Source organism: Crassostrea angulata, chromosome 5 (genome assembly GCF_025612915.1).
Source record: "Crassostrea angulata isolate pt1a10 chromosome 5, ASM2561291v2, whole genome shotgun sequence".
Lineage (NCBI taxonomy): Eukaryota > Metazoa > Mollusca > Bivalvia > Ostreida > Ostreidae > Magallana > Magallana angulata.
Window position 1 is genome coordinate 16,627,004 of NC_069115.1, and position 26,544 is coordinate 16,653,547.

General features: G+C 35.1%; 2 protein-coding genes across 6 annotated transcripts in view; one reads left to right on the plus strand and one right to left on the minus strand.

Annotated features, from left to right (window-relative positions):
- The first annotated feature begins 883 nt into the window (after positions 1–883).
- Positions 884–3,966, plus strand: LOC128183280 (uncharacterized). Its single transcript, XM_052852235.1, has one exon. It carries the CDS (start codon positions 884–886, stop codon positions 2,894–2,896), a length of 2,013 nt encoding a protein of 670 aa, XP_052708195.1. The 3' UTR covers positions 2,897–3,966.
- A 166-nt stretch (positions 3,967–4,132) lies between these two features.
- The window catches only part of LOC128183277 (acetyl-CoA carboxylase-like), a 50,841-nt gene continuing 28,429 nt past the window's right edge, over positions 4,133–26,544 (minus strand). For 2 of the 5 annotated variants that reach the window (XM_052852230.1, XM_052852226.1), the window contains 34 exons: positions 26,261–26,382; positions 25,570–25,683; positions 24,922–25,035; positions 24,075–24,164; positions 23,529–23,647; positions 22,535–22,678; positions 22,138–22,249; positions 21,765–21,884; positions 21,616–21,672; positions 21,166–21,207; positions 20,738–20,875; positions 20,190–20,267; positions 20,007–20,096; positions 19,728–19,799; positions 19,324–19,415; positions 18,649–18,760; positions 18,340–18,396; positions 18,096–18,251; positions 16,581–16,712; positions 16,014–16,145; positions 14,778–14,915; positions 14,392–14,512; positions 14,009–14,106; positions 13,668–13,778; positions 12,887–13,030; positions 12,615–12,735; positions 12,390–12,486; positions 12,081–12,177; positions 11,667–11,802; positions 7,852–8,029; positions 7,124–7,391; positions 6,752–6,922; positions 4,456–4,589; positions 4,133–4,280 (listed from right to left, as the gene is read on the minus strand). In XM_052852230.1, coding sequence (XP_052708190.1) covers positions 4,166–4,280; positions 4,456–4,589; positions 6,752–6,922; positions 7,124–7,391; positions 7,852–8,029; positions 11,667–11,802; positions 12,081–12,177; positions 12,390–12,486; positions 12,615–12,735; positions 12,887–13,030; positions 13,668–13,778; positions 14,009–14,106; positions 14,392–14,512; positions 14,778–14,915; positions 16,014–16,145; positions 16,581–16,712; positions 18,096–18,251; positions 18,340–18,396; positions 18,649–18,760; positions 19,324–19,415; positions 19,728–19,799; positions 20,007–20,096; positions 20,190–20,267; positions 20,738–20,875; positions 21,166–21,207; positions 21,616–21,672; positions 21,765–21,884; positions 22,138–22,249; positions 22,535–22,678; positions 23,529–23,647; positions 24,075–24,164; positions 24,922–25,035; positions 25,570–25,683; positions 26,261–26,382 — 4,022 coding nt within the window. In that variant the 3' untranslated portion in view covers positions 4,133–4,165. The remainder of the gene's footprint in view (positions 4,281–4,455; positions 4,590–6,751; positions 6,923–7,123; positions 7,392–7,851; positions 8,030–11,666; positions 11,803–12,080; positions 12,178–12,389; positions 12,487–12,614; positions 12,736–12,886; positions 13,031–13,667; positions 13,779–14,008; positions 14,107–14,391; positions 14,513–14,777; positions 14,916–16,013; positions 16,146–16,580; positions 16,713–18,095; positions 18,252–18,339; positions 18,397–18,648; positions 18,761–19,323; positions 19,416–19,727; positions 19,800–20,006; positions 20,097–20,189; positions 20,268–20,737; positions 20,876–21,165; positions 21,208–21,615; positions 21,673–21,764; positions 21,885–22,137; positions 22,250–22,534; positions 22,679–23,528; positions 23,648–24,074; positions 24,165–24,921; positions 25,036–25,569; positions 25,684–26,260; positions 26,383–26,544) is intronic. The other 3 variants (XM_052852227.1, XM_052852229.1, XM_052852228.1) reach the window with 3 other exon arrangements.

A 26,544-nucleotide genomic window follows, 5' to 3' on the forward strand; every position in this document is an offset into this window, starting at 1 on the left:
TTTGAATATCTGTTTCATTTAAAAGTAATATTAATTAAACAATAAAAAAGCTTTGAAATTCAATCTTTGGTGATTCATGCAGGATACCAGTAGGAAAGTAGCGACATTGCAGAAAAATACATAAATCGCGTTATTGTGTGTGTGTGGTGGGGGGTGGGGTGGTGGTGGTGTCCTGTCCACAAGCACTGACGATTTCCAGACAAATTATATTCCGTAAGACCATTACTTTTTTTCTCTTAATGCGATTTCATGCAATTTCTTTATACGTTTCATATAAGGTTTTGAATGACACATCGAAAGACCAACAGTGTTTATACATGTATATGTAGAGATCCACTGCAAAAGTATGTCACGGGATTTAGACATTCACAGTACATGGCGGAACATATCTTTTATCTTATCAGTGATATCGGGGTATTTTACGATTTTTTAAAAATTTCAACTGTAAATACTTTTATAAAAGTTATCACTCTCTGATACTATGAATCCTTTGGTAGTATCCCGTTCCAGAAATTGTGATTTTTTTGTTTTTTATGAAAGGTTATATAATTAGTTTTACGTTCTTTAGTTTACAAATATAGTACTTATATGATTGTGTCTTTGAAAAATTATTTCACAAGGAAAAAAGTAAAAGAACCTTATTACCCGGGGAGAAGGGGGGGGGGGGTCCTGTCCCGAAGGACAGAACAACTTTTCGGTTTGTATCGGGTTTTTCCAAGGCTAAAAATAGAGCACAAAAATCCCCAGTATTAGACTCTTGGCAGGACAAAACAAAAGTTAGTAAAATATTGTTAAACAGAACACTTAAATTAAGATTGTATTATGACATCATTATATATATATAAAATTGTACAAGTAACTTGTCTTTTTTAATTTCAGTAAGATGGCTGTTCAGAGGATATCCGAGTCAGTGTATGTAGGGATTTGTCTAAAGATAGGGACCCCACAACAGGTGACTTACAGGAGAGATATACAGGACATTGCAGATATGTTGAATAACAACGAGATGCTAAAAACACCGATCACCCTGATGATAAGTGGGAGTAATAGAGAGGGGTTCAGAATGAGTGGATCAGACATGGACATAATGCTTTGGCTAAATAACCACCGAGTGATCTGGGACTTCTCTCAGTGTCAGTTTTACAACACACAAGAACACGCACTGATTCTCTGTGACAGTTCTGAGAGTCCACCAGGATTCACTTTACTATGGTTACCATTAGAAGAAACTAGTCATAGAGTGATGTCAGCGTGTGTAAGGATGAATGGAATGCTCTATATATCAAGTTCAAAGTACAGAGAGGTCACATGTTCTGTTTTTGGTTTTCCTGGTTCTTCGCCTCACGGACCATGTGGTAGTGGATCATATGATTATTTGGAATACGATCAAGCCCATTGCTTTATCAGTGATTTCTGGCCTCCGTCTGCCTCCTCGTGGATAGGCAGGTGTCACTCATGGCCCCCACCTCATGTTGTAAATGACATTATTAGAAATGGGTGTCACTTTGTAGCGATAGGACACAAACTAGGAAATCATACAGACAACGAATGGAGAGTTTCTTTTTCACAGGCGGAATACAAACTTGTGTGTTCAATGAATCACACACAATTTTTAACTTATGGATTGCTGAAATTGTTCTTAAAGGAAATAATTAATGAAGGATTGCGAGATGAAGATAAACTACTGTGTTCCTATCACATGAAAACGGCTGTTTTCTGGGCGATTCAACAAACTGCTCTACCTCGCTGGTGTACACAAAATCTCATGGACGGTTTCTGGGTCTGCTTTAAACTTCTCCTTAAATGGGTGTATGAGGGAGTGTGTCCAAATTTTTTTATTCCAGAGAATAACATGTTTTTGAGCAATATCTATGGTGAAGCACAAAAGACATTATTCACGCGACTATATAGATTGTATGAGAATGGCCTAGCACTGCTGCTGCACAGTCCCTCCATCAGGTCCTACATCATTAATGTTCTGTGTAATCCCAGACTCACAATTTGTACTGATGAACATACTCTGATCTCTGAGGTTGAAGTTGATGAAAATATTTTCAGTGAGGTATCTGCAAATGATTTAATACGCACATTGGACATACATAGGTATGAAAAATATCTACATACGGTAGAACAGTTGTTAGGTTTACCGTTGACACAGTATCACATTTTCATGTTACAGAAACTTACAGCCACCATCCTTCAGTGTACTGCATTTATATTACACAGCATGTACACTTACACAGGTTCTAACAAACAGTTGTATATTGTAGACAAAGTAGCCTGTCGTTTGGTGAAATTATCCGCCAAGTTTGGGTTTGTGTCTGACATGTTATACATTGCAATGTATTATTACAAGACATTCCGGTACAGGGATGCTTTATCAGTTATAGATATCATAAAGGTCAAGTTAGCACAGCCATATCTGATGTATCAGAGTCATGTAGACAGAGAGAGTTATACTGAGGCTGTAGGGGGACAGTCCTTGTCTACAAAGATGAGACAGGCTGTAGCACAGAATATCAAACTTGACAATAAAATGTTTTTTATCAATGAATTAATACCAGAACAACAGTCTAGTATACAAAACATTTGGTATTCCTTGTATATTCCACCCCTGGTACTGTTGTATATGCTAGAGTTTCTGTGCTCTAGACATGTCGACACAATGAGAGCACAGAGAGCTTTAGACGATCTACAGGTCCTAGTCCACCATGATCAGGACCAGTTAGTACCTGTACGCCTCAGAGACATCTCCTGGGAGATCCTGGGGATCTGTCAACAGATATCAGGGAACCTCCAGGCTGCCCTGTACTCATACCAACAGTCACTCAGACAATATCCACAAAATAAAATACAAACTGCTACCAGACAGAGAATTCAGGATCTACATTTATGAACTCACTGACAATTAAGTAGTATGGAATTCCTGTGTGTCAAACACTGACATTGTTAATTGTGTTTGTTCTGACCGGTTTTTCTATAAAAGTTGTCTTTTGTATGTGTAAAGGAAGGGATACCCTTAAGATTTATTTAACCCAGTAAATAAATTTATATTTATCTTAATTTTGTGCAAATTTATTTGTTAATTTAATCAATTAATATTATACATGTAAACCTAAAGTTCCAATTTTTGAAAACAAAAAGATAATTTGGATATTTCATAATTATTTTTAAAGCTGTTAATAATAAAAACAATTCACCAATTGAATGTTTCAATTTTGAATACAATTTGCTGTCTAATTTATTACAATTTTGATAATTTTACAACATTGTTCAGGTGCGCCTCCCAATCTTACATCCTGGACTTTTCCAATTTGTTCCTGATCCTCTCATTTATCCAGCATTCAAGATCATAAGATGAGTGTCTCTTGGATGATGCAAAATCAATTAATAGATGCTGTAGATTTTTTTTAATTTAGTGTATCATAAAATGATCAACTATCATGTACAATATCTTGTAGAGGTGATCAATAATGTTAATAATAAAATATATTTCTTAAACTAAATAATTTTAATTTAAAACACAAACTATACTTCATGTTTTCCATAATATTTATATTCATGTACATGTATATACAAAATAAATCAAATAATGGAATAAATACAGTATACATGTACATAAAATAATCATTCTCACAATACATTATCACTGTGATAAAACATAAATTAGCTTTGTGTACAAGTTCAATAAGTTTATTAATTTCTTGTTAAATTTACAACACATTTTAACAACAGTTAAAAAATAACTGAATTATAAACTTGTCCACTTATTTTATAAATACGAGTGTATTTATATACACATTTATATACCCTGTATGACATATTGTAGAAATTAAAACATTTATTAATAAAAATCCTGATAAATGCCCTTAAAGAAAAAGTCCTAAGTCTTTTACAGAACTACAAATGCAATGTTATGCACCAATGGATTTAATTTCTAAAATGATTTGAAAAAAAAAAACAACATCAACAATTTGAACTCATGAGATGGTCAACAATGATGGATTTCATTTCCATGGAAACTGTCTCAGACAAGAATATACAATGTTAATAATGGATTCAAGAAATAATGATTCAAAATTTGTTCATGGATAAGTCCAGAGTTATGTGATGACTATGGTCTGATAAGTCCAGAGTTATGTGATGACTATGGTCTGACTCGGCATCACGTGTCCATGTTGGCTAAGATTCTTGTTACCTCTGACCTTTGACTCGGGGTCATGTGTTGTGTTATGTGGACGATGGAGTCCATAGCAACCTCAGGATTGTCTTGTATCAAGCTGTCAACAGAAAGATTACCAATTAGACCAGATTAATTACAGATCTTTTTTATGATGTCTGCACATTAAAAAAATGTGTATTGTACAATTTTTAGATACGACTTGAAATTTCATATTTTGCAATTAAAATTACATAAATGATAGGAGAACATATTTTGGGGTAAAAGTGCCGGACCTTCTGACTTGTTGTAGGACGTGCTCTCTCTGTAGACACCGGATGTTGTCTGACACGGCATTGTCCATACTGTCCACTCGGATCTGTTCCATCAACCATTGAACCATGGCTTTATCATCCTCCCACATGTAGGCCTAAAATACAAAATGACAAGTGATGGTTTGGCAAAAACATAAACAAATAAACTCAAAGAAAGCATTACTTTCAAAAAATGTAAAGTGAAATCTTACAAGTTAAAAATGTGTATCTTGATTATTAATATCAATATTTAAAAAAGCTTATTTTTCGATTTTAAAGCAAATGTTCATAAAAACATTTAAAAATATACAAATTTAAAATGAAAACCAACATCTGTCTTTAAAACTTCAATTTGAAAAACAATTATAAAATATCACCTATTTAAGGAGGTTTCTTTTATGTTGACTTTATAGATTTACATTTCATGTAATTGTTGAACACAATAGGCAAAAAGTATATCACAAATAGAACAAGAGGCCCAGGGGCCACATCGCTCACCTGAGCAACAATTGCATTAATTCTGATCAAATTAGCATTACAGTATCAAAATATCCTGACAATTCAGTACAGTAGATCTTGCTAAAAAAATTAAAAATCTGCCAATTTTATCCACCTCTTATTTTTTGGTAAATACCAAGCCCCTTTTGTTGTTGTAACTGTAAGAAGATTTTTCTCTATTCCTATATACCCCCCCCCCCTCCCATTTCGTGGCCCCACTTTTCTCTAGGGAATCATGGTTTCATCAAACATAAATCTGCATAACCTGTGCTTTCACACTAAGTACTGAGTTTTGGACCAAAAACTTTCCCAGAATATTTTTAAAGATTTTCTCTATATCTTCCTATGTAAAAATTGATCCCCCAATTGTGGCCCCACCCTATCCCCGGGGACCATGATTTGAACAAACTTGAATCTACACTATCTGAGGATGCTTCCACTCAAATTTGAGCTTTCTTGGCCTAAGAGTTTTTGAGAAGAAGATTTTTAAAGATTTTCTCTATATATTCCTATGTAAAACTTGATCCCCTAATTGTGGCCCCACCCTACCCCCGGGGATCATGATTTGAACAAACTTGAATCTACACTTCCTGAGGATGCTTCCATTTTAATTTGAGCTTTTCTGGCCTAATATTTTTTGAGAAGAAGATTTTTAAAGATTTTCTCTATATATTCCTATGTAAAACTTGATCCCCCTCTTGTGGCCCCACCCTACCCCCGGGGACCATGATTTGAATAAACTTGAATCTACTCTATCTGAGGATGCCTCCAATCAAGTTTGAGCTTTTCTGGCCTAATAGTTTTTGAGAAGAAGATTTTTTTAAAAATTTCTCTATATACTCCTATGTTAAACTTGATCCCCCTCTTGTGGCCCCTCCCTACCCCCGGGGACCATGATTTGAACAAACTTGAATCTACACTTCCTGAGGATGCTTCCATTTTAATTTGAGCTTTTCTGGCCTAATAGTTTTTGAGAAGAAGATTTTTAAAGATTTTCTCTATATATTCCTATGTAAAACTTGATCCCCTTCTTGTGGCCCCACCCTACCCCCGGGGACCATGATTTTAATAAACTTGAATCTACTCTATCTGAGGATACTTCCATTTTAATTTGAGCTTCTCTGGCCAAATAGTTTTTGAGAAGAAGATTTTTAAAGATTTTCTCTATATATTCCTATGTAAAACTTGATCCCCCAATTGTGGCCCCACCCTACCCCCGGGGACCATGATTTGAACAAACTTAAATCAATACTACCTGAGGATGCTCCCATTTTAATTTGAGCTTTTCTGGCCTGATAGTTTTTGAGAAAAAGATTTTTTCTATATATTCCTATGTAAAACTTGATCCCCCTCTTGTGGCCCCTCCCTACCCTCGGGGACCATGATTTGAACAAACTTGAATCTACACTACCTGATGATGCCTTCACACAAGTATAAGCTTTTCCGGCCGAATAGTTTTTGAGAAGAAGATTTTTGAAAAATACCAACAAATTTTCAATAATTCTCAATTATCTCCCCTTTAAAGAGGGCGTGGCACTTCATTTGAATAAACTTGAATCCCCTTCACCTAGTGGTGCTTTGTGCCAAATTTGGTTAAAATCTGCCCAGTGGTTCTTGAGAAGAAGATGAAAATGTGAAAAGTTTACGACGACGACGACAACGACGACGACGACGACAACGACGACAGACAACAGACAAATTGTGATCAGAAAAGCTCACTTGAGCCTTTGGCTCAGGTGAGCTAAAAACACATGTGTAGTGATGTGAAGAATGATCTTACATTAACGGTGCCCCTATCCTCCACAAACCAGCGGTGTAACATGGAGTTAAGCTCTCCCTCCCCCACATTGTGGGTGACCGGCTTCATCTTCCTCTTCAGCTGCCTCTCCAGAAGTCTTCGCTTCAGATGCCAGTAGAAAAACTCTCGGCTACTATGCCATTTCAGGATGTCCTTCATGTCATTAAAGAAGAGAGAAATATGAGCTCATATTAAAATTCATGACATTACCTGGTAAAATTTTCTTTATGTGCGACTGGAAATTTCTGTGTTGGCATTTTTAAAACAAATGTGCTTCAAAAGAAAAGTTCTCACATTAATATTTTCATTATCATAAACCAATGTATTCCCTACTCCACATGACTTTACACTTACGGTAATAACACCCATCTCCTCCATTCGGCCTGGGGTGTCATGGAGATCTGCAAACTGGATAGCCACCTGGTGGTACATGGGAAGTAACTTCTCTTGGCGGGCTGCCAATCTTTTCTGGAGTTCAGCTTTCTCGTCTGGATTCAGCTGTGGACTGGTCAGTTTCTCCACTATCTGGATACAAGTTGTATCCAGACGCTGCATGGTCTTCTCCAGATCTTTCCGTCGGAACTTTATTTCCACTGTTCCCTCTGGTTCCAAGACTCCTCCCCTAAGTAAAACATTTCAATGAAAAATAAAAATCTCTATTTTTAAAAAGAAATAGCAAATCAATATATTTTCTTTGAATGCTGTTCCCAAATATTAAAAATTATTTAATAATGGTCAATTTATTCAGAAAAATGTTTACGGTTCTCTTCGAAGTTTGAACACTATTAAAATTCGGGCATACATATTCCAAATAATGATTTCCTAAATAACTGTATATACATTTCTTTTTTTACGTCACAAAATTTGTGAAAAAGGACAAAATGTGTAGCCTCAGTCAATTTCTGCAATTTAAAAGTTTCTTATAGAAAATATTAAAGGAAATTGTTTCTGTGTACCGGTATTCAATAATTTGCGATGTCAATAAATCGCACAAAAAGCGAAAAATTAGATCGTTGCAAAAATTACAGGATTTACGATACTCCTCTTAGCATAGTATATTTGAATTATATTAACTCTCATACCTGCTGAGTTCATCGGCGTACATTTCCATATGGGTGGGGTTAATGGTGGGGTCTACAACTACCCAGGCCCCACCCCTCAGCTCAGCATAGGGAGGAATGTAAATCATGATTGGTTGATTATACTCTGTGAGGGCATCCACTATGTAGGAACCAAACTTCAACACCTGGTCATGCATGTCTGAAAAGCAGGTACAAATGATTCAAAATACAGTAATATTAATATTATGTACATGACATTGTATTGTATTTTACCAGTAATATGCATATAGATCATGTCATTCATAGATGGCAAACATGCATTCTTAGTCTAAATTCAGTGTACTTTAAAAAACAAGAGGCCAATAGGCTTTTAATTAACAGTCACCTGTGTAGCATATAACCCATACACAAACTTGTCGAGGAGTCTCATATTTGCATTTAATTAGGTTTCATTCTGGAGTAGAAAAACTATAAATTTGTAATGACAACCACCTCCAAATCTTTTTCCAAAATTTTTTGAAATCTTCAAAAAAGAACTATGAAACCTATAATTTTGGCAAACAAGAGGCCCATGGGCCACATCGCTCACCTGAGGAACAATAGGTATGATAAAATCAGCTTAATGGAGTCATAATACAAACTATCTGGACAATGTACAATAATACATGTAGATCCTGTATAAATAAAATCCATTTTCCCCTGGATATTCGTATGTTTATAATCATTAGTCCCTTTTCTAACAAGATGATTTTATAGTCTTATCATATCTTGAGTATTGCAGTTCTCAAAATGATCCTTAACAATAGTTTATATATTAGATATAAACGTACATCAAACTATGAACCTTCTCGGGAGGCCAAAGAATTGTCCTGGGGCCAAAGTCTTAACAATTATAAAGAAACATCTGGCTGATTAGTTTCTGAGAAGATTTTTAAAGATTTACCCTATATATTCCTTTGTTAAATTTTGACCCCCCCATTGTGGCCCCACCCTACCCCTGGGGATCATGATTTTCACAACCATGAATCTACACTACCTGAGGATGCTTTCACACACGTTTCAGCTTTCCTGGCTGATTAGTTTCTGAGAAGAAGATTTTTAAAGATTTACTCTGTTTATTCCTATCTAAAACATCGACCTCCCATTGTGGCCCAAACCTACCCCCAGGGTTATGATTTTCACAAATTTGAATCTACACTACCTGAGGATGCTTCCACACAAGTTTCAGCTTTCCTGGCTAATTAGTTTCTGAGAAGAAGATTTTTAAAGATTTACTCTATTTAATCATATGTTAAACTTCGACCCCCCATTGTGGCCCCATTCTACCCCCAGGGGTTATTATTTTCATAACTTTGAATCAACACTACCTGAGGATGCTTCCAAAGAAGTTTCAGCATTGCCGGCTGATTAGTTTCTGAGAAGAAGATTTTTAAAGATTTACTCTATATATTCCTATGTTTAACTTCGATCCCCCATTGTGGCTCCACCCTTCCCCCGGGGGTCATGATTTTCACAACTATGAATTTACACTACCTGAGGATGCATCCACAAAAGTGTCAGCTTTCCTGGCTGATTAGTTTCGAAGAAGAAGATTTTTAAAGATTAACTCTATATATTCCTATTTTAAACTTCGATCCCCCATTGTGGCCCCACCCTACCCCCGGGGGCCATGATTTTCACAACTATGAATCTACACTACCTGAGGATGCTTTCACACAAGTTTCAGCTTTCCTGGCTGATTAGTTTCTGAGAAGAAGATTTTTAAAGATTTACTCTATATATTCCTATGTTTAACTTCGATCCCCCATTGTGGCTCCACCCTTCCCCCGGGGGTCATGATTTTCACAACTATGAATTTACACTACCTGAGGATGCATCCACAAAAGTGTCAGCTTTCCTGGCTGATTAGTTTCGAAGAAGAAGATTTTTAAAGATTAACTCTATATATTCCTATTTTAAACTTCGATCCCCCATTGTGGCCCCACCCTACCCCCGGGGGCCATGATTTTCACAACTATGAATCTACACTACCTGAGGATGCTTTCACACAAGTTTCAGCTTTCCTGGCTGATTAGTTTCTGAGAAGAAGATTTTTAAAGATTTACTCTATATATTCCTATGTTAAACTTCGATCCCCCATTGTGGCCTCACCGTACCCCGGGGGTCATGATTTTCACAACTTTGAATCTACACTACCTGAGGATCCTTCCACACAAGTGTCAGCTTTCCTGGCCGATTAGTTTCTGAGAAGAAGATTTTTAAAGATTTATTCTATATATTCCTATGTAAAACTTCGATCCTTCATTGTGGCACAACCCTACCTCCGGGGATCATGATTTTCACAAATTTGTATCTACATTACCTGATGATGCTTTCACACAAGTTTCAGCTTTCCTGGCTGATTAGTTTCTGAGGAGAAGATTTTTAAAGATTTACTCTATATATTCATTTGTTAAACTTCGACCCCCCATTGTGGCCCCACCCTCAGGTGAGCTAAAAAGGTTAAGTTTACAATACAATAAGTTGTTAAAGTTGGTTTCTGGAAGAACAGACTTTGAAAATTTTCTTAATAAATATTGACAAATATTTTACTTTTTTAAGCTTTAGTTTTTAAGATCTGTGTACAAACATAGAATTGTGAGCAAATCGCTGTATCTTGCTTATAATTCGAAGCTTAACACTCAAATATGGTTAGTAAATAGAAATTGTAAACAATTAAACACAAGAAACATGCACTACATGTATAACAAATAAAGAACACAATTTATTTTTTCGAAATGAATCATATATATATACATGTATATACCTACATATTTCCGTCAGCGATATCAAACTCTATTTAAACTGAATAAACTCGAAAAAATGCCGAGCATCTCAACAAAACCTATTGCATTAATCTACATGTACCATTACGCAAAAGATAATGCCGAATTACCGATAGAATGAATTGTATTTCAGTACCCGTCCCCTACATCCGATTTTGCTTAATTTGCGCAGGTAAACAGTTAACTGTTTGATTTACCGAAGTCTCTGTTTGATTTGATACGTAAAAATCACGAAATACAGACGATAGTTTCCAGGTTACAAAGCATAATGAGAACGAAACGAAAATCAGAACAAGCTAACACCAACGTCATGTGTGAAAACTGTCAACGCATTGAAATATTTAGCCTCAATTTACTTCACAAAATCGGCACCAATATATTTTGTATGTTTCAAAATTTCCCTTCATACGCGAACTGTTGCACAACAAGCAAATTCATCATAGTCAGATCGACCCTTTTTCGTATAATGTCATGGCTGCTTTAAACAAAGAACCTCGTTTTAGAAGTATGGAATCATTTTACCGGATGCCGAACCCGAAGCTATTAAACTGATTGAAACACGCATTTCCTTTATTATTATTTTCGTAATAACTCAGATTTGAAACAAAATTTCTACTTAATTTTTGCAATTTATATTTTCCTTCCCATAAGGATAATTTATGCTAAACTATGTTGAATTTGCCTCGGTAGTTCTTGAGAAGAAGATTTTTAAAAATGCACCCCCCTTTTTCTACAGTTTCAAGGTTTTCTCCGCTTTGAATACAGATCAAACTTTTATTTCTGCAATTTATATTCGCCCTCCCATAAGGATGATTTGTGCCAAATTTGGTTGAAATTGGATAAGCGGTTTTAGAGAAGAAGTTCAAAATGTAAAAAGTTTACAGACGGACAGACGGACGGACAGACGGACGACGGACAAAATGTGATCAGAATAGCTCACTTGAGCTTTCAGCTCAGGTGAGCTAAAAACTTAAAGATCTGGTCTACAAAATCAAAAACAGATTTCTGTACCCTTCATGCCTCCAGAGAAACCTCTCCAGTTAGCAAAGATCATCAGTGGGAGCTCTTCTCTGTTGAAGTCTTTAATAGCCTGTGCCGTCTTGTAGGCGGAGTCTGGGAACCACACCTGGCCCGCCTGTTGTATCACCTGCACAAAACAGTCAAAGATTTTTCTTTTTTTTTTGTTGACTAAACACAGACGACACAACTATAGTTATTGTAGCTTTTGCTGATATTTTTTCACCCAAAATTGAAATACATTGGAACTTAATGTAAATGGATTCCTGAAAAATGCTGGTAACACGGCAATTAAAGTTTTCTTTTGTATTCTAAAATATTTAGCATATGATTGTATTTGGTTCCAGTCTACTGAACCTGGTATCTTAATGAGTACACTGAAGTATTAGCACAGTTTAGTACACTGACCTTGGTCTCTGAGTCCAGGTTAGCGGGGTCAGCTGGTATGGTCATTTCCACCGTCCTGGTCTCTACACAGATCACACCCACAGGAATCCCTCCCAACCTGACCAAACAAACAACATGTTCCGATACTCGAGTCCAATCTCACATAAATTATCCATATTTCATTTTTTGAGCTTTAAGAATTCATTCAGGATTTATGCTTGTCATCATTCTATTTGGTACATAAAATGTTACCGCAAATTAATGTAACAGGTGGTTTACTGTTGGAATAAAATTACATAATTATTAGAATTCCCATCAAGGGAGACAAACCTTGCTCTGCCTGTGACCACAGTTTGTGCCCAAGGTTGTAGAATTTCGTGGAAAGATTTGTGGTCAAAGAAACCTTTCTGCCAGCAATTCTTGTCATCTACAGTTACAAGTTCATAATATTCCAACACCATTAATCTAGATATTTCTAAACCATAATTCATCAAGTGAGAATTACCCTTTTTATTGCTTTTAACTTGATTTCCGAAAACCAAAAGTTTGCTATACCTGGATTCTGCCTGCCGTTCAACATCCACCTGGGGTCATAAGGGGCCTTTGTGGGGACAAATTCCACCTCTCTGTCTATAGGATCTCCTGTTTCCAATATTGGTAATGGGGAACCTTTACACTGAACAAGAAAATGTAGTATATTTATTTCTTCCTCTTCATTACTACAGTATAAATTATATTTCTCTTTTGCATTAATAACTACAGTAGTTGTCTGATTTTAGCTATACTTGTCTAATTAGCTTACTGTCTGATGGTACATATTATCCTACCTTAGGCATGTAAGACAGCCACTGTATGATCTTGTAGACTCCGTCAAAGTCATCAGCTGTGACATCATGTGTGACTCCATTAGTGTACATAATTTGAATGCCTCCCAGTTGGTTGTTACTGGTGTATACCTCCTTCCCTAGCACCTGAAATTACAAGTAATACAGTTCAAGTACCCAAATTTTTTTTTCAAAATAGCATTTTGTGTCAAGATACCATTGTGGCTAGTGTTCAAACAAGAGGTGTTGATAAAACACTTATGCCCCCTCCTTTTGAAACACATGTGAAGAAAATGAATGAAAACTGCAAATAATTGAAACATCTGCAAAGAAAATGAATGGAAACTGCAAACAGTTGGAATTTTTCTACTTCAAAGGGGCATTACTCTGTCGAAAATTGCTTGATCGTACCCAATATGAAATTTGATCTAGATATTATCATGATAAACCTGTATACCAAATTTCATTACAATATGTTCATCCTCTGCAAAGAAAATGAGCGGAAACTGTTGGTGGACTGACTGACGGATCGACCAACAGACAGACAGATGGCAGCAAATCAATGTGCCTTCCCTATTGTATGATTTTAAATGTTCATCATGATCATCATCATCACTGCTAACGCTACTATTATGATTATCAATTGTCATATTAATGATTATCATCATTAGGTCATAGGTTAATAGAAAAACAGTAATCATCATCAACAAAAATGTCCTCTACATATTTGTTATTGCCACTATCAAGATCATGATCATCATCATCATCACTATTATAAGTTTACCTTATTAAGGGCACCAGCCCCTGTGAGGATGATGTGAGAGTTTTCTACTTGTATAGTCCTCTGCCCAAGTCTGACCAGGTAAGCCCCTATACCTATAGCTCTACAGGTAACCTACAAAACAAAAATTAACTGTACACAATATGTAAACAAATACAACATGCCACTTCATACTTATGTCTACATAAACATCACATAAACTAAATTTCCCTCAGTTAAAAAAGCCAAGCATACAGTTCATTTACTTTCAAGTTCATTCAGTCAATTTTATGGGATATAGGGTCATCCTACTTCTTGATAAAGCATGCAAGAACTTTGACCCAGGAAGTAACTATCTTACTGACCAGGTTGATGGTGACAATCTCGTTGTAAGCTATAGACGATTCACCAGCGATCATTCCGGACCCTCTCAGATTTTCCACCCCAAGACCTTCCTCCCGACCTAACAACAAGGAATATCACTGTGTCATACATGAATGGTTACCCAAAGCGCTTTTAAACATTACACCATTAATAAAATAATAATTGATTGAGAAGTTCAAGATCTTGTATGTTATAGACCTATATGTATTTAAACAGCAAAATGTACATTTAACAACGAATTCATTTTTGTTTATTATAATCACTCATGAATACAAAATATACATAATTTTATTTATAAACCATAAAATATCTTGGTGTCCATATTTCATGTAGAATGCTGCTGAATGCATCTATAAGAACTTACCAATTATGTCAATGATCTTGTATCGTGGCTCTCCTTCATCTTCAATTAATTCAGCGTGGACGGAATTCATGGCACTAACTTTCTTAAAGTCTACTGGGGTCAGGTAAAGATATTTGAAACCCTGCAATATCATAATAAATAAGCACAACTCGTCCATAATGCAAAATAAAATTAATGAAGTGTTTCAAATGTTTAAAGAACATTGTGTTTAAACAATGCATTTTTATAACTAAACATAATATTAAATAAAAAACTGCAAATACATGTACAATGTTATCCATTATATCAAAGAAAGTAAAGGTTCCTAAATTTTGAAAATAATCAAATGCATACTAAATTTAAGGTAACATTAAACCAAGCTCATCTTAAACCTCTGATGCCTTCACCTTCTCTATGTCGCTGGGGTCATTCCAGGCGACTTTAAACAAGTGTTTGATTTCCTCAGCCAGCCCGATCCGAGCCCCGCTATTAGCAGACACGAAGATTCGAGGTAGTCCCTCCCTTCTGGCTTTCTCTGAGGCTTTCTGAAGCCAAAAAAATTAATGACAATTTTTCAAAACTTATTGTTTTCTACACAATGGCAGCCACAATTAATATAGACCAAGTATAAAATCTAATCGTTACTTGAATTTTCCCATGAATTTTTTTAATGACTTTCAATTCAATTGTCATTTACCTTTCAATTTCAAAATCCAGCTGTGAGTTTCTAAATACATTTACATTATTTATAAAAATAATTGACAGTCTCAGAACAACATACTGTAGAAGTACTTTTATCCGCGTAGTATTAATTTACGCTATGAAAGCGGGCATAAATTTTGCGCGGAATTTTTTCCCAGTGTACTTAAAGTGCATTTTGGAATGAAATATTGAAATTGCATTACATGAATAAGGATAATCGGAAGTTACTACATTATATAACACTTGCATATACGTGTACCCAATGTATATTGTTTTTATTTTTGCAAAGTGTCAAACAAATTTGTTTTGAGAATTCACATGATAAATAATTTAATCTCCTAAAGATTTGAAATTTCTGTAAATTTACTTGCATGAAATTTGAACTTCTCCCAGCTTGAGATAACGGCACGTGTCAGACGACAAATAGCCCCAAGCGGGTCTGTCTTTCAATGACCCATTCAATTAACTACACGCTAAGACCCGTGCTTTTACTGCAATTTTTAGATCCCTTTGTGCTCTGACTTTTAATTCATTTGATAACACTGATCAACTCATAATTTAAACGACATGTGAACCCATAAATTGACAGTTAATAAGTAAAATAAATTAATAAATAACTAATGACTACCGACCAGTGCACAACCGATAATTACTGTTCACTGTGAACAGTTCTTACAATTTATGTCCAAAGTTGGACAAATTCTAGGAAATGAAAATCGCTCAGAACTAAATTTAATAATAATTTTTTTCATTCAAAGAATCCGCGTAAATTTTTACCAGCGGATTAAATTGATATTGTGATTCCGCAGAATTATGACCCCGTGGAAAAAAATACGTCTACAGTAATTTAACCCTAAATCGTCACACTCTATGACCCGATCATAGCCTTGAGAAAATTTCTTATTTTTACTAAACTGAATCATATATAATGAACTTCTGACCTTGAAGAGAAGATCCTCTGCTGGTCCAAATGACCCAATCTTGTAGGTGATGTCATTGGATATCACAATGATGTCACGACCTTCAGGACATTCTGGTGTTTTCAAGGTCATCTGCCAGGCTACCATTCCAATCTAAAATGGAGGCACACATAAAGCTTATAAAAATTCGTCAAAGTTTCATCACTAACAAAATTTGTCTCCTAACTTTATTTGCTAAAATATTGAAAGTACACTGTCTAGAATTAATACTTAGTATGCCCTAATTTTTCCATTACAGCATGTTAAAGTATAATATACAGTTTGCAGTATTATCTCATTCTCCAAATGCACTATGTAATATAATACACAAAAATGAGTTTACAGCATGTCCTCAGTCTCCATTCAAAGCCTGTTATGTTTTATTTTGATTTCTATTACAGCCTTTATTATTAATAAGTTTACGGTCTGACCTCATTCTCCCCTTACAGCCTGTAATAACACAGTTACTGTAGTAAGTTTACAGTCTGACCTCATTCTCCCCTTACAGCCTGTAATAACACAGTTACTGTAATAAGTTTACAATCTGACCTCATTTTCCCCTGGCAGTCTGTTCTGTTTACACAGGTTGTTGTCTTTGTCAAGCACCAGTTCTATACAGCTGAAGGCATCTGGAGGAATCTTATTCTCCTCTCTGTGGTCCTTCCAGAACTTCTGTAATGCCTATAAAAACCAAAGCAAATACGGCTTCTGTAAATTAATTTAAGGAATAAGGAATCATAATTAGTAAACCCTGCTTGCACCCCAATTGTACGTCATTTGAATTTATTAGACTCTATAGTACAAAATCGTTACATAATGTGATCACAGGCAGAGATATTGAAACAAGAGGCCCATGGGCCACATCGCTCACCTGAGGAACAATAGGTATGATAAAATCAGCTTAATGGAGTCATAATACAAACTATCTGGACAATGTACAATAATACATGTAGATCCTGTATAAATAAAATCCATTTTCCCCTGGATATTCTTATGTTTATAATCATTAGTCCCTTTTCTAACAGGATGATTTTATAGTCATATCATATCTTGAGTATTGCAGTTCTCAAAAAGATCCTTAACAATAGTTTATATATGGGATATAAACGTATATCAAACTCTGAACCTTCTTGTGAGGCCAAAGAATTGTCCTGGGGCCAAAGTCTTAACAATTATAAAGAATCATCTGGCTGATTAGTTTCTGAGAAGAAGATTTTTAAAGATTTACCCTATATATTCCTTTGTAAAACTTTGACCCCCCCCCCCCACTGTGGCCCCATCCTACCCCTGGGGATCACGATTTTCACAACTTTGAATCTACACTACCTGAGGATGCTTTCACACAAGTTTCAGCTTTCCTGGCTGATTAGTTTCTGAGAAGAAGATTTTTAAAGATTTACTCTATATATTCCTATGTTAAACTTTGACCCCCCCATTGTGGCCCAAACCTACCCCCAGGGGTCATGATTTTCACAACTTTGAATCTACACTACCTGAGGATGCTTCCACACAAGATTCAGCTTTGCTGGCTGATTAGTTTCTGAGAAGAAGATTTTTAAAGAATTACTCTGTATATTCCTATGTAAAATTTCGACCCCCTCCCCCATTGTAGCCCAACCCTTCCCCGGGGGTCATGATTTTCACAATTTTGTATTTACACTACCTGAGGATGCCTTCACACAAGTTTCAGCTTTCCTGGCCAAATGGTTCATGAGGAGAAAATTTTTGAAAATTTCTCGAAAATTTTCATAAATTCCTAGTTATCTCCCTTTGCAAAAGGGCGTGGTCCCTAATTTTCACAACTTTAAATCCTCTTAGGCTAAGGATGCTTTGTGCCAAGTTTGGTTGAAATTGGCCCAGTGGTTCTTGAGAAGATGTTGAAAATGTGAAAAGTTTACAGACAGACGGACAGACAGATGGACGACAGACAAAATGTGATCAGAATAGCTCACTTGAGCTAAAAAATGGAAGTATTTTAAAATAATTATAGAATTTTTTACTTTAAACCTTGAAAATTTCTGCTTAAAATGTAAATTTTTATTTTTTTTTGCTTGCATTCTGTACCTGAGTGAACATTCCTGGGAAATCGTAGACATATGTGGTTCCACTTGATTGAGCCTGGAAGCGCTTCAGTTGGAGGTGGTCCTTGGTGGGATAAGGCGTGCTTATCAGCAGACCATGAAGGGCTCCCTGCTTTGTACCATAAGCTTGGAACATCACCTGTTTTATATAAGATGTAATGGAGAATTTGTCAGTGTAGAATAAACACACAATATTTGCCAATAGAGAATTTCAGTCTATTATTTACATTGGATTCCGTAGAAATACGACTTGTATCCATTTTAATTGACCCATGGACGTGAGACTTTTACCAAAAAAGAAAAGAGATTAAATTCATATCATTTTATTGAAACTTAACTAAAAGAAGTAACATGCTTGATAGAAGTTATGTACCAATAGTGCCAGTGCACGAAAGATAAGAAATATTTTCCCCAAAAATGAAAAACAAAGAAAATGTTAGTTTGCCAAACACACAACATTTTCCCAAAACTTACTGAAGTAAAAGCATTTATGATAAGGTGCAACACAGAAGCACCATCTGTAAAAAGTTACCAACCTGTCCAGTGTTTTGATCTGTGACCTCTTTGTACATGCTCATATCTAAGTAATATCCACTCTCATTGGTCAGAAACAGACGAATTGGAATGCTTGTATCACTGGAGGCAAACCTGAAAAGAAAATTTCATACAAGCTTTATGTAGAATGCAATTCATTAAGAAAACATTAGTAAATTTGTAAGATAGGAATGATTTATTGAATTTAATGATAAGTTTAAAGCTGAACACCGCTTGTAAATGGGCACTGTCCACCATATTTCTCTTTCAGCACCGCTTTCCCTACAACCCCTATATAAACCATAGGCCTCTTAATAGTTTAAAGTATTTCACTGTAGAGGTATAATCTGTGTGGGCTTACATCTTGCTTTGCCGTGTTACTCGGACGCAATGAAATTATCAAGTTTTACACACTAATCTCAAGCTAGGATAGTACTAACAACAAATAAACAGGTCAACGCATTATTTACAAACAGAATATGCACATAAAATAAGAATCAAATGCAGAAAAACCAAAAAAAACAAAAGGAACACTCCACACAAGTCACCGAGTTTCAGGTGTGCAATCGGGTGTAACGAAATCGAAGGGTTTATATACCAGGTATCTGTGTGACAGTGCCTATATACTTATGCGTGGTGTTTAGCTTTAATTAGTTTAATGAAACTTGTAGACTTACTTGATGGTAAACTTCAGCTCTGCGTTGAGCACTCTCATTTTCATCAGACGACTGCCATACCTCATCACCATGGCTCTGACTGTTTCTTCCAGCTGCCAACAGTTACATAATACAGTCTCTGAGAGAGAGAGAGAGAGAGAGAGAGAGAGAGAGAGAGAGAGAGAGAGGAAGGGGGAAGAGGTAAAGACATAAAGACAAAGTGAAAGAAGAGAGAAGCAAAATTTAATGTTTCTTCATCATTTGGGTAGACATGCAAGTCGTATTTGTATAAAGTTAACTTGTCCAGTTTTGTATAATGTATTCAATCAGTTTGAAAAGATTGGCAAAAAATCTATATTCAAATAATTGGGAGCGAGATCTATATGAAATCATTGTACAGACTGGGCACACCTGTTTTTTGTTACCTTGCCAGGTTCTGGAATGGTCAATGTTGGTGCAAAGTTCAGGAAAATGTGGTTACAGTCTGTCTTCTTAGACTAAAAAATAGGAAAGTCTCTGAATTATTGGAACTTCTTCAACATCAATGGCATGTAGTACATACATGTACCTTACATTTAAATGTAAATGCATGTCCGAACAACACCTAATATAAAAACTGTGGAGTCCAATATGCCAAACTTTCAACCAAAATCTCTACTCCATTGTGGTTAACTAATGCTGTACTATAAATGAGCCCCACTTACCAGTGGATGTGAGAAGGCCACTTCCAGGGAATCCAGGGCCTCCAGGAGAGTTCTCTCAGCCTCATTTTGTAAGTACTCAAATGACGCTTCCTTTACAGCACAAAACAGGAAAATAGTGTAGATTTTATATAACAAGAAAAAACCACATCTCACTCATCATTGGTCAAATGTTAAGAATGTTACCTTGGTGACCAGATCCGAGTGTCGGATGATGACCCGGACAAAGAATCTGTAATCTGTCACTTCCTGTCCGGCAGCTACCTGTTATTAAATGTAGAGGTTAAAGTTCAGATTTCTACATCAGGACCACTTCTTTTGTTAGTTTTGTACTGGTACACATCATGCACAGCGTACTATTACACAAAATAAGCATGCAACTTCTGTGCCAGAAACCCTTTCTGTATCATGCAAACTGTTGTAAATTTTGTGTGAAGCATTTTCACCCGTATTACAGTTAACAGAGGTGGACAAGATGTCTAAGTACATGTTTGTTGTTTAGCTTGTCAAGGCATTGTACATTGCATTGATTCAAAGGGAATAAATATGAGAAGAATAGATTTATTTATGAGGAACATCAGATATCTGGTAATTACATAGTGCAAAGAATAATCTCTTTTTTAAAATGTATTGAGGGAGGACTGGATCCTTTCACTTTGCCCAGATAATCTGTTAATTATTGATACAGCAGGGACTTTCTCCTTTACACAGCTGATAGAGTAAGGACTGCATACCTTAGCCTTGCCCAGGTACAGATGCATCTTGTAATTGTTGGTCTGGATGGCCTCCAGGTCAAAGTTCCTCAGCCGGTTGATCTCCAGCTGGAAGGCGAGAGCCGGCTCCAGATGGCGATAAATCCGGTCCTCTCCAAACTGGAACAAAGCATCCAGTGTTATACATCCACGGAGCATTTCTTACACTATTTTCATTTAAAACAGACATAATATTAATATGGTCAATATGATTTAAATCCTTTTATAACTCTGTCCTCGACAAAACAAAACTTTAACAATGTTTGAGAGGAATGTAATTATGATAAAAAGTGTGCTTAAGGTTTTTGCTACTGATAAATGTAGTTCAAATATTTAAAGTAATACAGGGTTATTTAATCTTTTTAAACTCTTAAAAAACCCTTTTAAATCAGAATTTGTCTTGTACTCACATTAAACTTGGCACGATAAGTGAAATACTTTGGTGAACTTCTCTGGAAAACAGAAATACAATCCATAATTATGATTATCAAATTTTACATATTCGGATGTTGATAGTCATCCATGTAAAACAGAAGATCATCCACCAGAGCAAATGTTCCAGTTAAGAAACAATTTGGGTTTTACAGTATTTTAATACTGTAAACCAAATTTTATTTGCGACAACTTTATTTTGCAATTTAACGAAGATAAATGTTTTGTGACAAATACTTTACATGACCAAGCCTTCTCCATACCCGTGTTCACATTAAACAATACATCAAAGAATGGTTTGCAGCAAGAAATATTCGTGAAGATAAGGCTATTGTAAACATTGCAAATATTTCTCACACGCGAATGAAAGTTGGTTTACAGTTATAATAGTTATCAAATTAACACATTTTATTTCAGCAAATACCTACCCTGCAGTACACCAAAAATGTGATTCTTCTAATGGCTTTTTCATTCAAATACTCTTCCTACAATGGTTCATTAACATTCCATTAATATCCAAACAGTCTACATCAATTATAGTGATAAGCACAAACAAGATGCAGATTACAGCCCTTACCCGTACTTTACAGAAATCCTGGAATCTGACGGCCAAGTCGTTGTCGCTGTATTTCTCTTTCTTACTGAACTTGATCCCTACGTTAATGATGTGAATTGGTTCGTCCGACTCTGAGGTACTCTGTAAATTCAGAAAACAACAACATGCAAAATAATCAAAATATTAATAATGGGACTGATTTTATACTGTAATATTTTTTAGGTATCATATTTTACAGTGTGGGCATGAATACTACTTCAGTACTTTTACCCTAGAAAAGAATTGTTTTCCAGCTTAACACAGGGACTGGATGTACAGAATATAAGATAATATATCAAAGATTGCATAAATAATTCAATACTCAAACACAGTTAGCAGTGTTATGTAGACTGACATGGAGAGATATGGAGTCCTCATTGCCCGCTGGGCTCTTGGCAAGGATTGTGGGACTGCTGGGTGGGCTGTCTGTGTCCACAGTGAAACAATTCATGATTTGCTCAAAATTGCTGTAAATAAAGTTTGATAACACTTTTTAAAATTAGATTTGCTAGCAGTTTATACCAGAGATAATTTCTGTATTAGGCTAAATGATTTCTTGCCAAAATTAAGTGGAGAAGATCAGTACATAAATTGCCATATTGAAATAAAAAATGACTATAATTATGATAATTAATTTAGCAACTGCCATAAACATAATTAATATATGTTTACAAGATCAAATAGAACCTCCGTAATTTTCACTATGACTTGTATGAAATAAATATAAAGATTACTAGATGAACCAGACTCACATTTCAAACTCCTCCATTGAGTTGAAGGAAGCCATGATGCCCATTCTCTGACAGGTGGGCGGTTCGTCCAGCTGGTCAATGTGGGCATCATAGTCCACCACCCCCGACATCTTGTCCAGACTGTCGTATCGCATCACCATCATCCTGTCAAAATCAAATATGTTGGGGGATGAAAAACACTTCCGTTGTTAAAGGTAGAATAATATCTCCTGGTGCCACCGTCATCAAGTTTTCCAATCCCTCAACTCAGTCCTCAACTCAAATTCTCAAAAGAAATGTACAGTTACATACTTGAGGTCAAAACTCAGACTTGATGCCGAGTATGCACTTGAGGAAACTTGGTGAAGGCGGGGCCAGGGCCTTTATTTTGGAGATAAACACTACCTTGATGAAGATTTGATCTTTATTTACTGATCTTAGCTAGAGAAGTCAAGGTAAAACACAACATTAAAACTATCAGAGAACATTTGATACATCCTTTTCACTTGTGCCCTTTTTTCTCTTTCGGAGGGGGATAAACACTGTGTCATCTGTTGACGATGTAACCTTGACCTTATAATTTCAGGTCAGAGTCAAGAGCAAGCTTTGTTTCAAGACTAATATGATCTTTAAATCTGATGTTTGGTTTTTAAAAGCTACCAAATGGACTAGAGTGAGGAATGAAAATTCTATTCAATATGAGCTATTCAATCCAAAACCAACATGTATCTCCAAAGTCTTTCAATATCTCTCATTAAGTTATTACAATGAAATCCAAAGATTTGTATCCCTTAAGAAATGACTGAATTTATTTTTAAATTAATGCCAAAATTTGATTTTTAAAAAGTGTATCATTGACCATAAAGACATGAAGATGATGACTGTACAAATTACAGTAGTTTCTTTTTCAAAAATATGTTGAACATGACTCACTGCTTCATTCAAGAGACATTTTAACACGAAGAGAACTGACAATTTCTCACTTCTCTTGCAATCAATTGCAATCCATATTTACCTGTTAGGATGTGATCTTGGCAACAGGAACTTGAATTCCACCATGGACATATCTCCATTCAGTTCTCTGTGCTGCAGACAGTTCACTTCATAGGCAATATACGCCCGTCTTACATAAACCTGTGGTATTACAATGATAACTTGATACATCAAGGTCAAACTTTCAAATGAATATATTCGGGGATGGGGGGTCTGTGTCACAATTTTTAATTTTTTTTTTATCACTTTAAGGAAAACTGGCATTTTTAAAAACAAATTTTTGAAAAAAAAGCTATATGATAAAATTTAATGTAAATTGGCAATTCATTACAATTTGAGTCAGTAATTTTTTTTTTTTCTTTTTTTTTTTGCAATTTAAGTGGATATGTATAGTAAACTGGAATGTATAATATTCTTAAATTCAAAATAAAACAATGCAAAATTGAGAGAAAGGTACTGCTTCAAATTAAAATTTCCTGCCTGCAATTTGGTGAAATTACATAGATAGAAAGATTACGGACTTAAGTAATTGACAATGCTTAAAATAATCTACAATAAGTCTGCTTACCTCCAGGGCCGCGGACCTGACCAGGTTATTGGAATGCCAGAAGAATTCCTGCAGGATGTCATATATAGCAGTCTCAGAATGGATTATTTTCTGGAGAGAGGAAAAAAACCCATAATAGATACATGTATTATTTCTCCAGATTTTGTATTTCAACACACAGTTGCTTACTCAAATGACCTTTTATTTCATTTTACATTATTTGATAAGTTTCAATCTCTCAATTATATCGCATTGATCAAATGATTGCCATGACCTTAAGACACATCAGCCAATAACTCCCAAAATATTTCATGAAGTATAAAAAAGATCTAATATATATAAATAAACTTAAAATAATTAAGAACAAGAACAGGAAAAAGAATACAAAAAAAACTGCAAAACTAAATGTCAAATAACAAAATAATTTCAAAATTTATGTTTTGTATTCAAAACTGTATAATTAGGAAACTTTAAGACAATCAAATAAATTGAATAATTTTGAGAAAAATAAATTACTTCATACAAGAAATCCAGATATGTCTTCTCCATCTACATAACATGTGTAAATACAATACAGAAAACACAATATAATCTTAATTTAAGAAATTGCCAATACTTCCAGCTATTTCCCTTTGACAGAAGTAAACTTTATTCTTGACATATTGTAATTGAATTCATTAGTTTCTTATTCAGTTTTGATTTTGTAGTTTTTATCCTTTTTTAATTTATTCTTGATATTGTATTTTAAATTCATAATTTTTTTTAATTTATTCTTAATTTACCGTAAAAAAATACGTAGTAATTATAATCCATACAAATTTGTGAATCTATATTTACACTTTACAGAGATCTTTTAAATTTGATTCACCTGAAGATTTTCTGGGTTGAATTCTGGTCCATACATGTCGATGGCAGACAGGAAAATGGACTCCATCTGATTGTGTCTCAGTTCATAGGGTGGTGTGTGGGCGGCAATCAACACCTGGAAAATCAAAGCACTGAAAGTACTGAAAGGAACTTTTGTTCAATAATCAAAGTACTGATAGTATTGAAGAAATTCAAAAGAAATAATATAAGGTTTTATCAACTTTTTGTCTTGTTTCAGAACATGCAATTAATAGGTATCAAGTTTAAGACCAGTCAATACCTTTCAAATGAAAAAAATTATAACTTCTGATGTAAAGAAAAACTAAAACTTAAATTCAAATGAATCTCAAATATTTACAGATAGTTTTCAAAGTGTTAAAGATTCCTGAGGTAAGGTTTGCTAATAAAACAGTGTTGTTGAAAACCTTAAATATTTAAAGAATGGAAGTGAGACAACATTACTGGGAAAGTGAAATAGTTTTACATTAAAGGTACTCTTACACTCTTCAGATCGTTCATAAATATTGACAATTTCTTTCTCTTAAATCTATATTCCAAGTATTGTGTTAAAATTCATAAAAAAATAATTCTGTAAGAGTATCAGGTCGTATTATTTTTTAGAAATAAAAGAACTTGTATCACTACGAACTTGTCTGGCCCTGAGGGCTACTTTGGCATTCTCTGCATTGTTCAATGTGGTAAGCTCGGTCAGAATGGAGGCTAACTCGTCTGTCAAACCCGCTTCCTTCCTACACATGTGGTCCTACAGAATTCAAATAAGCAAGCATTATCATTCCTTGCAGAGAAATAACTATTGGCAAGTTATAACACACACAATGTGTAAATACATGCAACAATTAGTCTTATTTTGAAACAGGTTTTACACTGAATTATATCATGTTTACAAATTTGATATATAATTGTCATATAACATCATAGCAAGACTAACGGCAAAAATGTATCAATATGCCTGGCGTTACGTTTAAATTTTGTACAATTTTACGTCATTTTAAGCATGTTAAGGGTCAAATAACCGTTTTAATCTACAAGGAAGAGTAAAAAAATTGAATTATAAGTAATGAATTCAATATTTATTTGTTTTATACGATATAAAATGGTTTGAAACAGTTTAGGCTTTTTTATATGGCGCTTCACGGTTTATAAACTCTTTTAAAATACAGATTTTATTTAATGTGTACTATATCAGCAGTTTCATGGAGTGGTGATGCGGAATCAGAAACCCACAGTATGTTGATCCGGAAAATTGGATCACACTCTGTAATATTGATAGTATCAAGAAGGGAAAAATGAAGGGTATATAATAAAGAGTGTTGCCTTACAATAAGCATGGTGACCAGCAGGTTCTTGTTCTGGACGGCCAGGTGGGAGAAGATGCTGCCCGCCACAGCGGACATGTCCTTGGTCTTAGAGATCAGCTGTGCTATACACTTGTCGTAATGACCTAAGTAAACAAAACAAAAAATAGTAATCAACATCTTACCATATACAGGTGCACATTAAACCAACTCAGGCGACTAATCAAGTTTTCAAATAATTTAAATTATGAGATTACAATTATATAACTTTACAGTTAAAGAGCTTTGATATTGACCCCTGTAACTAC